The sequence below is a fragment of the Osmia bicornis genome, chromosome 1, assembly GCF_907164935.1.
Source record: "Osmia bicornis bicornis chromosome 1, iOsmBic2.1, whole genome shotgun sequence".
Lineage (NCBI taxonomy): Eukaryota > Metazoa > Arthropoda > Insecta > Hymenoptera > Megachilidae > Osmia > Osmia bicornis.
Genome location: NC_060216.1, coordinates 15,312,513 through 15,326,201, shown reverse-complemented (window position 1 = coordinate 15,326,201; position 13,689 = coordinate 15,312,513). Strand labels below are relative to the sequence as shown.

The 13,689-nt window shown below is 41.9% G+C and overlaps 1 protein-coding gene across 6 annotated transcripts in view; it reads right to left on the bottom strand.

The window, feature by feature from the left end:
- Nucleotides 1-13,487, bottom strand: part of LOC114876165 (homeotic protein spalt-major-like) — a 45,166-nt gene extending 31,679 nt beyond the window's left edge. For all 6 annotated transcript variants that reach the window (XM_029187326.2, XM_029187328.2, XM_029187333.2 and 3 more), the window contains exon 1: nt 12,656-13,487. In XM_029187326.2, coding sequence (XP_029043159.2) covers nt 12,656-12,761 — 106 coding nt within the window. In that variant the 5' untranslated portion in view covers nt 12,762-13,487. The remainder of the gene's footprint in view (nt 1-12,655) is intronic.
- Nucleotides 13,488-13,689: the final 202 nt, after the last annotated feature.

Here is a 13,689-nt window from a genome sequence, read left to right as displayed (position 1 = left end):
GATACGGGAATATTTTACGTGGGAAGAGCGGGACGCGTTTGCAAATTGCATGGAAATGTTCAGGTTTGCTGGGAAATTGCGGGTTAATTTCATTCTTATAATCCTTACTGCCTGGCTGAATTACACCTCGATCGAATCTAACTTTGGTTATTTGTTAGCACAAAATAATACTAACACAAGCGAATGAGCCAAGGGGGTTATGTTCAATCTAGCTGAAATCGAGGTGATCGAGTGAAAACCGATTGTCGTAACAACTCGTAAAGATACCTACGTAATACGGCCGATGATCCTGGCCGAGGTATTGCCCTGAACAGCTGTTGCCATAAGCGAGCCAGAGAAATGTAACGTTGCATAAAGAAAAGAAAAGAAAAGGAAGAAGAAAGAAGAGAAGAAATGGTTGTCTCGACCGCTTAGAGATAAGGAATTGCCACCGCACGATGTCTCGGTCGACACCCATGGAACTTTCACTCGGAAAGCAAGGCTGCTATCTCCAGAAATGCGTCGGCAATTCAGCCGGTTCGTGTTAAGCGACCCGGTGCCCGTTGTAAAGTCACGGCATTAAAGCCGACGACGGCTGCTCTCGCGGTCGCCAATCAAGATTTTACGCGACCAGGAGACAATTATGATATTTTACAGGTGATTTGGGGCGCATAAGCTTATCGTATATCGCGCACGTTGCCCCTGATAAGCGGGAAACCGAGGGCGATGAGGAGGAGGGGACAGAGAGGTACCGGCCGCCTGGAAATATCTGAATCCGTTTGACCTTGGATCCGAGCCAAATCGCGTTCGACGATCTCTCGCGGAGGCACAAGCACTGTTTTCGACTTGATTTCGCGGCTTGTTTCAGCCTCCGTTTGATTGCGTTCCACCTTCATTCGATAGAACTTGCCTTCAAAGTAGACGACAACCGAACTCAACACTCTCCTCAAGCTTCGACGTGTGAACGATCTAGAAACGCTTGAGATGCGGAGGAAATTGCATCAATGGTACCTCGATGTATACGCGATCAACAGATGTGTTCTCGTTGGTCTGTAGTAAACATTCATATTGATACTGATACGAGGAAACATATTGGAAAATATATTGAGAAATATCCCTAATACGAGGGAATGCATTGGAGTCCATATTAATATTGGGGAATACATCGTGTTCCTTTGTGTCGTCTGGAACAAATCCAATTTAGATACAGAGGAGGTCCTACCCTATTTGCATGTTGCTTACCGCTGATTATCTTTCGCATTTACGTGATCGACAATACCAATTAAATGACGTTGGAAAGAAATATCTGATAGGAAGGGAAGAAGAAACGGAAGCAGCCGTACTAAGCCTGCCTCCGAAACCCAACTCGACTGCGACGAATGATGAGAGCCGTGGCTGCAGACCTGGAAGAGGATCGCAGCCTGTACGGCTTCCTACTCGTAGATGCTCCAAGGGATTGGATTTTCGGCCGCCCTACCAGCCTAACCCCTTTCGCGTAAAAGGGTTTCATCCCTGCCGGGAACGGTTCACGCGCTCGTTAGCATATCATAGGAGTGGCGGGGGCCCGAGGGTTGAATCCTTCGGCCAATAACAATCCATTTTGGCCTGTCGTCCAAAGGTCCTCACCCCACTGTACCCCTCCATCGGACCCTGTATTACAATTCGCATTCGGGCTTCCGCCGCTTCGCCTGTTCATTTGTCCGTCCAATGGTCGGACAGCTCAAAGCGTTCCGACGCTCAGACGCCATTTTTTCCCCTACCGTATGTCCTCCTTGTCCCAAGCTGACCCGTTACTTCTCCGATTACGGAAATCTCGTGATCCGTGGGACCGACGCGACGGTTCCTCCACCACCATCGAGCCGCTCTGCCTCCTTTATTTTCAGGTGCAAGGTATTGCCAGGGAGGTTCTTTCATCTTTCCGGATATCAAACATAATTGTTATCGGCAAATGTTCATATCGAGAACAAATATGCAGCTAAACGTTTGAATACTTTTAGACGTTAGTGTACTGGCTGTAAGTTGATCGTATCAGAAAATACCGGACAGCTCGACGCTTCTTCTAATTAAGCAGGAATTAAAATTCGAATTGACGGTAGAAATTGCCAATCGTACAAGTTAAACAAGAAAGGGTTGAAATTCCGGTTTGAACAACGTAGCTGATCAAGCAACGGCCAGTGGGTCGAGTAGCCCTAACAATTCCCATAGCCTTCATTGAACGGATCTGCATTGATACTCGGCTGGTAGCTCGATGTCCGTTGTTCCATTCTCTGCATCTTCGAAACGAGTGTATAAATACGTGGTGATTTGGGTCGAATGAAAATGTACGGACAATGCGTGACAGATGTCGACATCATCGAGGGAAATGATGCTACCGTTCGTTCTATTCAACGTACGGTTATCGATTGAAAATAATATTAGCTGGATGAATAAATTTGACGCGATATTTTTCAGAAATACGTTTAGCCAGTATATATTTAAAAATAATATTCATCGGGTGAAGTTGCGATCGCGGATGTATCGCGACCAGCTGGTAGCAATGTTGCACATTAGTCGCTGATCACCGAGGGCGCAACAGAGAAAAAGCATACCGGAGAGTAGATGCTAATCTCCCATCGCGTCGAAGGGTGGAAACTGTGTGCTAATGCGATCCCGTTTAGCCAAGTCAGCTGGAAAACGGTGCAAGGAGAGCACCCCATAGGCTGAATGCACGGTGAAACACGGGTCTGGGGATGCTCTCCCCATTAGTAGGCCTCCGGGCGTTGTCGCTGTTGCGGCTCGAGGATCCTCATTATTTCGCGATATTCGCTCGGTTGGAAACATTTGGACATATTGTGCCGATCGCGAATCTATTTCCTTCCATTTTCTCTGTCTGTCAACCGACCATCATTCCCACAGACTGCATGATTATGAAGTCCACACAACGGGACAGAGGGGGATGCGTTCTATTTTTTCGGAGATTCAGAGTGCTAAGAGGCTTTCTGCTCCCCATGATTTTTTTTATTTGGGTCACTGAACACTGGGTTGCAATATTCCAACGATTTTTATGTCACCGTAGATAATCCAGAATGTTTGATCATCGTGACAATGAAAGAACTCGCACTAGGGTGAGATAGGCTTGGGTTTTGATAGTTCGAAATACCAACAACAATTTGTAATTTAATTTACAATGAAGATATTAACCGATTAGAATAAATAATTTCGCAATATCGTCGAGGAAAAAGCGACACGAAGATTAGAGGACGAGTGGAGTTAAGATTATGACACGCGAGGCTGACGAACGGGGGTGCGAGACAAAATTGGCCCCGACGCTCGACGAACCGGCGTCACATCAAACGCTACCCGTTTAAGGGTGCTATATTATTCAGCCCCGAGCAAAAGGGTTATCATCGACGAGACCGTATTTGCCTAATAACCGGCGGCGAAGCGGAATTCGAGCTCTGTTACTTCCATTTGCTCGTTTCGTCACGTGACACCCCGATATATACTATCTGCTTCGTTTTGGCGGTCGACTTCCGGCCGTCTGTGCTTCTTTTCTTTTGACTATCGAAGCAACAAGTAAAAATCATCTTTCATTAAGATGTATTCCAACTAGTTTCCCAATGGCTAATGGAGCCGTTCAAACATCCCGTCTTTCCAGAAAGCTTAAAGTACAATTTCCATGGGACACGTTCAAGGAGCATCAACTCGATAAGTTAACCAGACCAGATCTGAGTCATCCTTTCGTCGCCAGCGATTAGCGGATGGTTATTTACGGCAACTGCAACTGCAACTGCACCGATATTATGACGTCCCCTCTGATCATTGGACAGAGGCCTGAAACAAGTTGTCCCGGCGTTGTTCGCGCGTTGAAAACGCTCGCTTTGGCGCCTGGCCAATTGGGCTGCTGCCCTTCACCTATGCCAGTGAACGATGTATGAAATTGGTTTCCCTGTCTGTCTGTGAAAAGTTTCACGCGAAATTCAACCGGAGGATTAACCGACTGCCCGTCTAACACAAGTTCAAACGAAAACTTAAGGGTCTTAGAACTTTACTGACATAGAAATAATATTTGCTTAAACCTGTTTACGATTAGTAAAGCAATATAGTTAATTAGGACTAACCTCGCTTTATAATCTTGCTATCCACAAATCCTCATAGCCACCCCAGCGAGGACCCTTAGCGTCAAGCCACAAACACGTTGGAAACAAAGACAGCATCAACACTTTGAGTTTCTAGCCAATGTCAGGTCAACGACGAGCAAAGATCACAAGAAACGAGCGCGATATTGTCCGACGAAGAGGATTTAGCAATCGGGTTAAATGGTCTGGAGGATGGTAAGGCTGTAGCTGCGAACGAAGTCACTGGCAGCTGAGCGAGAGCAGAAGGAAAGAGAAGGGGTTGTCTGGCTACGGAGAAGGAGTTGCCAGGCCGCAATTCCTACGGCTGGCCTCTGAATGAAAGTTATGAGGATGAATCTGACCGGTTGGCCGCGGGGGAGGGCATGCGTTCAACGAAAAAGAATGGAGGATCAAGAGTCCGAGAGTCCACGCTCCCATCGTCTCAGGCGTATCCACTTACAGGCGACACTATGGCCGTACAACCAGTACACTCTGATAGATTTAGGCCAGATAGTACGCGAACAACGAAATTATTCGTGAAAAATGATCGGTCGCGTTACTGCTAATTCATCATCAGACTTCAATGAATTAAGGCTGTAATTACATTTAATTGTTTTGACACATTTGTCTGAACGTTAATCCGTCAAAAACGCTTCAGATATAAGCGCAGCCTTACGACGCGACGGTGCTGCCGCCTTGCGGCGCTTGGCCCTTAGTCCATAGGACTTACGCCATGGAACTTACGATTAGTAAGTACATAATACCATTGCTGATGGTATTCTAATAGTAAATATTTTAAAACAGTTTCAGCGTACTTTTTCTCCAATTATTTATCAATAATCTATTCTGAAAAAGATTTGAGACTAACATCAAACTTTCAGGAGCCTTAAAATTTTTCAACGACCCTTTGAAAAAATACTCTTCAATTTAAATTCTGATTAAAAAGCCCGATTTATCTTTTCTCGTAGTCTCTCTCTTTTTATTTTTTTTCGTTACACGGTTCTGCCAGTTTAATAACAATTTTCCGTGGAAAAAATACGTTCAATGGGCCAGTGGTAAACACATATCGGTGAAAAATCGAGGATTTAAGAGCCATTGAAAAGGTTTTTTTCAGGATGCTTTCAAATCGTGAAAAGCTCCACTCGTGCCACGAGCTTTTTATATCTACCTTGCTACCATATCGTTCGGTAATCATTGTATTTTTGTTCATCGAGAACGGATAGCAATTTGCTCTCTACAGCAGGACGGCGTTACTGAATGCATCAGCGAAAAACAAAAAAAGTTCCGGGAAAAAACGCCGCTTAGCACATCCTTTTCCTTTTACTACCTATTTTTTTCACTACCTGTTTTGTACTTGAATTATCATTATTCTTTATCAACGATGAATGAAAAAAAAAATCAATATTTTTAAGCTGCGTACGTGCTGCAAGAATGATTCTTATCAATTTTCTATTTGACGCTTGTTTTGAGTCAGAGGTGGAGCTAAATGTGACTCAAGAGATAAATTTTCTTGCTCGTACAGGAAACTGTTGTTCTAGTAAAGAAAGATTTGTTATGTAAATTAAGAAAACTGAGGGAATTGTTTACACACACTGGTATTAGATATTACAGTAAAATCCAAAACGAAAATTTAATTTCCCGCTCTCTCAATGTTTTGTTAAATAGTCGAATAATTCGACATCTGTTCTTTCGAAATTGTTGATTGTTCCTGTGTTAAATTAATGATGTTTTTCATCAAAATTCGATGTCACGATGAATGTTGCTCGAAAAAAGTAAATCACTTTCATGAATCGTTAATTAATCATTCGTTATCATAAATCGTACATCGTGTACAGTATTGTGAACGCGATTGCGGCATCGTTTTATGGATTATTACGTCAAATAGCGTTGAAATTATTCGCCAAGTCAGTTCAAGGGCAACGCTACTTGAATCCCTGACACCTCATAAATAATCAATACGAATTTAATCGTTACTTTCGGTGATCTATCGAATGGACACCTTGGAAATCGTACAACTTTCAGGTAAATTATTTTTAAAGAGTAGTAGATTCGGAATGCAAAATGTATCTTTTCAAAATACCTAATAAGTGGATAGAGGAACACTAGAGAGGACATTAGAAAGCGGCTAATCCTTGTTTCTCTATCCGTTACCGTGACGCTTCCTTCTCGCGCGTGTCACGAGCGGTTCAGATTGACGAGGAGATTTTCGCGAACAAATTGATCGCGGTTCGACATGGACAGTATCGCGCTTGTTCGACTATTCTGCGAACGCTTTCGATGCTGAGGAACTTTCTCACGCCGACTACGAATCATCCGAGTCGACTGTGATATCAAGTTTTCAAAATTCAGTTATTATATTTCGTGGAAAACGAAAGAATGAGATCGGAAAATGAATTCTGATATATCAACGATGGCGGTGGATGTGTTGAAATTTCTTTTCTTTACCGAGACGAATGCAGGTGCTCGGTATACGTGGTTGCGACACGATAAATCGGTCTATCAATAGCCACCTGGGATCATCGACCGACAGTGCGGCGATGATCCCAGGCCGGTTGTTGATTCGCGAGAATTCGTGAGCAGCCGGGTCCTCTGCATTTGCATATTTCTCGCGAATACCTATTGCGGCTCCGAAATAGCAGCGTTCGCGGTCAACCAACACACAATACAAAAATATCGCATCGACGGTTTCGATTCACGAATGCCTGGAATTCAGCCGATTAATTAATGATTTTCTCCACTTTGGGACGAACCTTTCTTTTTTCTCATTAACGCTCGATAATTTCTCGTCTATAGAAATCCAAGGACGGAGAATCGGTAGCCGGGAAGCAGGCATGATCAGTAAAGAATGCAAATTAGATTATTACTATAAGTCAATTTGGAGAGCACTACTAACGAGCAATTTGCAAATTAGATTATCTACAAAGTAGACTATTACCGTAAGCCGATTCGCAGGATGGACTGCTACCATGCGCGACCTAGCCTGTCACCTTCGAATCGAACCTAACTTAACATTTAACAAGTGAGACAGGGAGATATACCGATGGTCGTTCAAAAGATTATATAATATTAATCAATCGGTTATGAAAGCACGATATTCTCGAGAAGCAAGGATAATTAGTGAGCAATTAGATTATAGGACGGGAGATACGGGTTTCATTTTGTATTAAGAACGTTTATGCTGTTGTTTTCATCAAACTTTAACCTTCGAATTGATGTAATACAAGTGCTGTTTTGCGATACTTTTATGTCATCAAATGGTTATGTAAAAGGTTCTGATCGAAATCAGCGATGGAACAATACACAAATTTCGCATTGATCCATTGTTTGCTTCGACGCGTTCACTAACGCCCACGCGATATAGCGTGGGGATACGTAATTTTTGTCTCATCAAATGGTTCTTGTTACTTTTTCTGAGAGTACACGGTGTAATACCTATGTATACAAGCTTTTAGTAAAACAAGTTAAAACGGATAGATCATCTCTGCGGTGGGATGGCGCTGGGGATTCCTGAGAATCATTAGCTGGCGACAGTTTAGTCGGCTGGGCAACAGGAGAAACGAAGGAAGAGATGCCGGTGTCGAGTGGCGGTGTGTTGACAACGCATTAAGGGGGTGTGTTGGCTCGTAATATGCGTGACAAGCGGCTAAGCACCGTCTAGCATCGGTGCTTGACTGCATATTATTAATAGACCTCACCGATATACGCGACGCCCGGCATCGTTACGTCCGTCGTTTGTTCCGCGACCGGTACAGGCCATTAGAGCGGACTCCATTTGCTTCGGTTCGTACGAAACCTCCGCAGTTTGCGCGCCAATTACGAATCACCAATGATGCCTTCGCATGGTGTTCGAGAAAAATCATCGTCCACTTTGTCATACGTTTCCGCGAAACATATCAAAGATAAAAACTGGTAATGATCGCGTAGAATGTTAATGGTTGTCCTTAGTCGAAGGGAACAATTTTATCTGAAGAAGTAATGATAACTAGTAAATACACGTGTAATCTCAGGAAACGACCAAAAATAGCCATTTCAAATGTGTCAGGTACTAGAAGGCACGACAAAGTGTTATGAAAGATAACACGGTAACTTATGTTTATTCATACGTTTCTGCACGAGGAAGAATGTAAATTTATATATCAGCTTTTATTGTTGAAATTTAAACCGCGTTTCATAATTAACAAGGTAAACAGGAAAATTTCATAGAATGTTAATACGCGTTGTCGGGAACAAATGAGGAGCGAAAATAATTTTCGATTAGCATGTATTTCATAGAAAGCAGTGATTTCAATGCGTCGGAACAGAAGATGAGAGTTTGAAAATAGTTCATATTGAAATTCTAATTAACGTTAATAAATCAACGAATCGAGGAATTAAGATAAACGTGAAATATGATTGAACTGTGGTGTGCAATGGATTCACGGTAATTTGCCATTACATATGGCGGCAGCCGGGAAAAAAGGCGGGAAGGATGCGAGCTGTGTCCAAGGATTAATCGAGAAACACGGACACCTTGATGTCTGGCAATTCGTATTGCCAACTCTCCTGATATCTCTGTTTATCCTGATTAAAATTTAAGCAAAACAAATAAATAGTCGTGCTAAACAACTTTACTTAACTCCACGATTCTACGTACGTTTTTCCCCAGATTTAGCGTATTTTATTGGTGACACTGAAAATTTTACTGATACAAGGCTGATTATTCGGTCCTTTAAACTTGAATGCTACTAATATGAAATGGAAACATAATTATCAGCGTTTGATTGGTAAAATAAATGATCATTGTAATATATTTCTCTTTTTTTTTCTTTTTACAAGATAAAAGTTAAGAAAAGATAAGAGTTTTCCAAGAAAATCGATGCACTATGCTCGCTGATACCACTTATCGAATGGATAACTAATAACTGACAAATGTTTACGGAAACTTTGCTCGAAAGAGACGCTTACTTTTTCCATGAATCATTGTTCCCCGCTAGCACTTATGAAAACGCCTATTTTTCGTCCCCTGAGAGAAATATTCCATCGGTTATTTCAACGCTCAATTAACAGCGAAGTTGTCTAAGATTCCATAAAATCCATGAAAGCATCGTACGAGAGCTAATTGCAAGATTGAGGTGGCTGGTGAACGAGAACCGGCTTCCCTTTTCAGGAATTTTTCGATAAAGTTTGCCGGCTAATCGATTAGCCTGGCTGAATCGGAACTCCTTTGAGATCGAACAGTATCGAAATGAAAAAGAAAAGAGAAAAAAAAATGAATCGACCGCGTGAAATTTTACGGAACCCTCGTGAATCTTCAGCGGCACGCGGTTCCAAAAGAAACGAAGATAAGAAGGGTACCGGTGAACGCAAGTGATAGGCTTCGCAAGATCCTCACATTTTTTGCTTCTCCTGCACCCTCCCTATGTGTTTGCGATCTTGAAACGTGGGTGGATTTTGTGAATCGATGCTTCAAGGTCGAATTTTTTCACGCCTCAAACCTTGTCATTCAGCTTGAAGCATCAAATGGGGAAGGATGATGAGTTAGTTAAGAACGTCGCGAAGGAGTATCGGAGTATGCTGGTGTAAAGCATTTTAATTATGAAAAAATTGTTTCTAATGCTAAACCATGAAAATTTAAAGAATTAATGATGGAAATATGAACTTTGGACACCTGAAACCGTGTTGTTGAATTTGAAATACCAAATTCGAGGAAGATTAATGGGTTAATTAACAAAATTGTGGAAAAGTGTTAGATCGGATCCGTTTCAAAAGTGCGATGCATGATCGAAGCAACAGGATAGATTTATTAAACAATAAAATTACTGTCAGACAGTTGTTCTTTTTTCGTGGCTAGTAAAAGCGTTAAAAATTCTTCGAACTTTCGAAACTCTAACGCCGTTTGTTTACAGACGCCATTTGTTTATCGAGCCGGCATTTATTAGAGCGCACTCGGATGCCAGGCAAAAAAGAAACAGCTATCGAGAAAAGAATTGCTGCAATTACGCTTCATAAAGAAGAGAAACTTCGGGAAAACTTGAGCAGGTGTAAAACGAGTCGAACCGACTGGAATGGGCTTTGGAATTCAGAAAATTGTGAAAATTGAAGCACGTATGACTACTGTAATTATCATGAATATTAATTTTAATAATTTTTTTGGACTTTCAAATGAACATCCTGTGTAGCATTCTAAAAATACGATGAAAGGAACAAATCTTTCAATAAAATAAATTGACCCGTACCCACTTTATTGCATAAATCAAATAAAACTATTTTGAATTTTTAATGTCCATCAAAGTATTCGGCAGCCAATAATAATTAATCATACAGATATAAAAATACCAACATCAATATAAAAAGGCCTGAATATATTATGAGGATCGCGAATATTTTTAAGTAGAATATCAGTTAAACGAGGACGGATATTTTCAAAGAAGATAAAGTTTAAAATTTATAAAAATGATGGCTTTATATCAACCTCATTTTGAAACAGTTTTAATTAGACGCAATTTAGATGACTGATTTTGCAACTTGTTTCTTAATCGAATTTAATTTATTCATCCTATTTGCCACATTTGCGAATTTTATTTACAGTAAATTATGATCTTGGAAAATTTAACAAATCACAGTAAAAACGATGACAGCTGATTTACACTATAAAATATAACTACATTAGCAATTTTTTTATTTTAACTGGTCGCTACTTTAATCAGTCACATTAATGCAACAGAAATAACGTAAGAATTAATTTTTCAACTAAACTGTTCACGAATACTAATTACACCAAATTAATTACCCCTCAAACATTTCCCAAATTATCTCTTTTACACGGAGATATAAAACTAGATAGAAAACCATCCCATGATCGATGACCGACGCTACGATAACCACCATGAATTCTCATCATTTTAACAACATTAAAAGTGTTGAATTATCTATTTTCTGTTAACGATATAATAGCAATGCTATTACTTTTCCTTTCAATCATTCAATGATGTTAAAATTGCAGACATTGCTTAACTATTTTCCTTCGATATTGAATGATCTCTGCATTATTCCTTAAAAAAAGTACCTGTCATATATTTATCATATAATCATTACTCCGCTCCTTACAATAAGTATATAAAGTTACCTTTTGAATAATTACAGTGTCATTCAACTCGACGTAAAAGATATTTCCAAATTGTGTCTCGAATGACCGAGCATCCCTTGTTTAGGGATTAACACCTAATCAGTATATTATGAGTTTCGAATGTTATATGACTCCGAATGAAGACTACATTTCCATAAGAAAAATATAAAGATAAATATTCCGATCATTTGAATTTTACACCAAAAAGGAGTGTTTCTGAATGATATATGATAAATGCATTATCCTATCCTGTCGGTCATTCTTTTCATATTTTCAATGATAATTATTAGTTGCATTCCTTTTTACTAAATCATTGTGTAATGCTTGATAAAGTATTTTTTATAAATATTGTAAGTCCAACGTTGAATTCTAAGTAATATTTATTTTTTTTAATTATTTCTCATCTAAAAGGGTTAAAAACTTTCATCTAATTTTATATTTATGAGATTTTCAATCAAAGAAAGGTATTCGTAATTGTTTTAGGGTTTATTTAACCCCAGGACACGCTTAAAATCGACGCTAAGCTGATAGTCCTCCTATTTTTTCGTTTTTCCATGGATTTACACGTTTTAACGCGTATGCGTGAAATTTCGCATAAAATGAAGGAAAATTGATAAGTTTAACTCTTTGCCTTACAATGCCGAGTCACGTTTTAGATAGACAACTAAATTTAAATAAATGAATAAACAAAAATCCTGTAGAGAATTGCTGAAATAGGTAAGAGAAGTTTGGAAAAATTCAAATTCTCTCTGTTCAAAGTTAAATCGCGATCTGGCAATCTTCCCTTCGCTTCCTGTTCCGCAGCAACAAAGTATAATCTTTAAATATGGAAATGAATTGCGTCACTATGATCGCGAATACGAAAACACGGTTTGTTTTCGAGGCTAAAAGAATTTCGTTGACGTTTTAGAAGGAAGAAGGTGATCGCGAAGGGTCTGGCTAGGCGTCGCGCGTCGCGACGAAGAGCGACATGTCCGACGGAGAGCGATCGCGAATCCGAGTTCAGGTGACACTCGCGAGTGACGCGCCGTCGGCTCCTGCCAGCAATACCCTTACGTTCGACACAGCTTTTCTCCTACCAGCTTATTTACTCTAACTCGATCGGAATTATATTCGTTTTTATGTAAACACGAATCGGATAAGATAACGTAACACAGGAGTCACTTTAATGGAATCGATTGACGATCGTTTGTTTACGGAACTCTGACATAAGGAGCACACTTGAAACTTCACCAAGCCCTAACGTCCTTCCAACCAGCCTCGCTTCACTTGCCAACGAACGATTCACAGTTAGCTCTGATCGATCATTTTCCGCACGTATCGAGATCGAACGCGCGTACCTAGGAATCGATTTCACTCTCGATTCAGGCGGAGTGGAGCGGCAGCATTCCGGGAAACGAACGGTACAAAGAACGAGCTGTTTCTCTAACCTATCCGTAAGTTAAAGGTTTTGCACTTGATTATAATCACTTACGGGTCTCGTTCAAGTTTCCCACGGCATTGAGCAGCAGAGGTGGCTGCTGGACAAGATCCTCCTCGAGGTGGGCACGGCTTGGTCGGGCTTGCTTTCTCCGTGACATCCCTTCTTGCCTGTTGATTCCTGTGCTTACGGCGATCTTCCGGATCGGTTGCGGTTCCCGCGGGCGAAATACTGGCTCAAACGGGCGGACACGTCATCGGGCCGCGCATCGGCGTGGACCGGATCGGTTCCGCGCTCGGTAACTCCGCTCGCTGGTTAACCGATTCACTGATGTACTTCACCATCGACACTTGTCAGGGAGCCGCACCTCCCCGCGCCCGTTAATCCACTTCCTGAACGATCGCATGCGGAAAAGAAACGCGGCTCAACTCGGCCAGTAGTAACACACTCGATCCATCCCGCGCACTTCTTTCGAGTTTCTCCAAACGGCACGTGGCGCCTACACGGCTCGTTTTCTGTTCCACACTGTATTCTTCGTCTCACACACTGAACTTTTTTTTCCGCTTTTTTTCTTTTTCCTTTTTTCTTTTTTTTTTTACTTTGGACCACCGAGCGATGCACAAATGCACACACACCCACGCACCCACCGATAGTGTGAGCACGTGTGTTGTTGAACGACTCTCAGACTCTTTCTCTCTCTCTCTATCTCTCTCGCTCGCTCTCTCTGTTCGTCTGCTGTCCACGCGGGACACCGCGTGCGTGCGTGCGAGGTCCTCGATGACTGGCTGGCTGCGTGCTTACGTACGTGTGCGAGAACCGTGTATGTGTGTTTATGCTTCTATATCTCGCGCGAAATCCGCGGCTCTGGTGCCTCGAGTCGGCCGGACGACGGACGGACCAGCTCTGGGCCTGACGTTCAGGCGCCCCTCTCCTGCGCTCACCGTCGTCACTCGAGTGGGGAGAGCGGAGGGGAGATAGCTGCGCGCGCACGCGATCTATCCCCACGTCGCGGTATCCCCCACTACGATTGCACTCCTTCCCCACCCGATCGACTACCAGTACCAGAACCGTCCTCGTCAGGGGTGGGA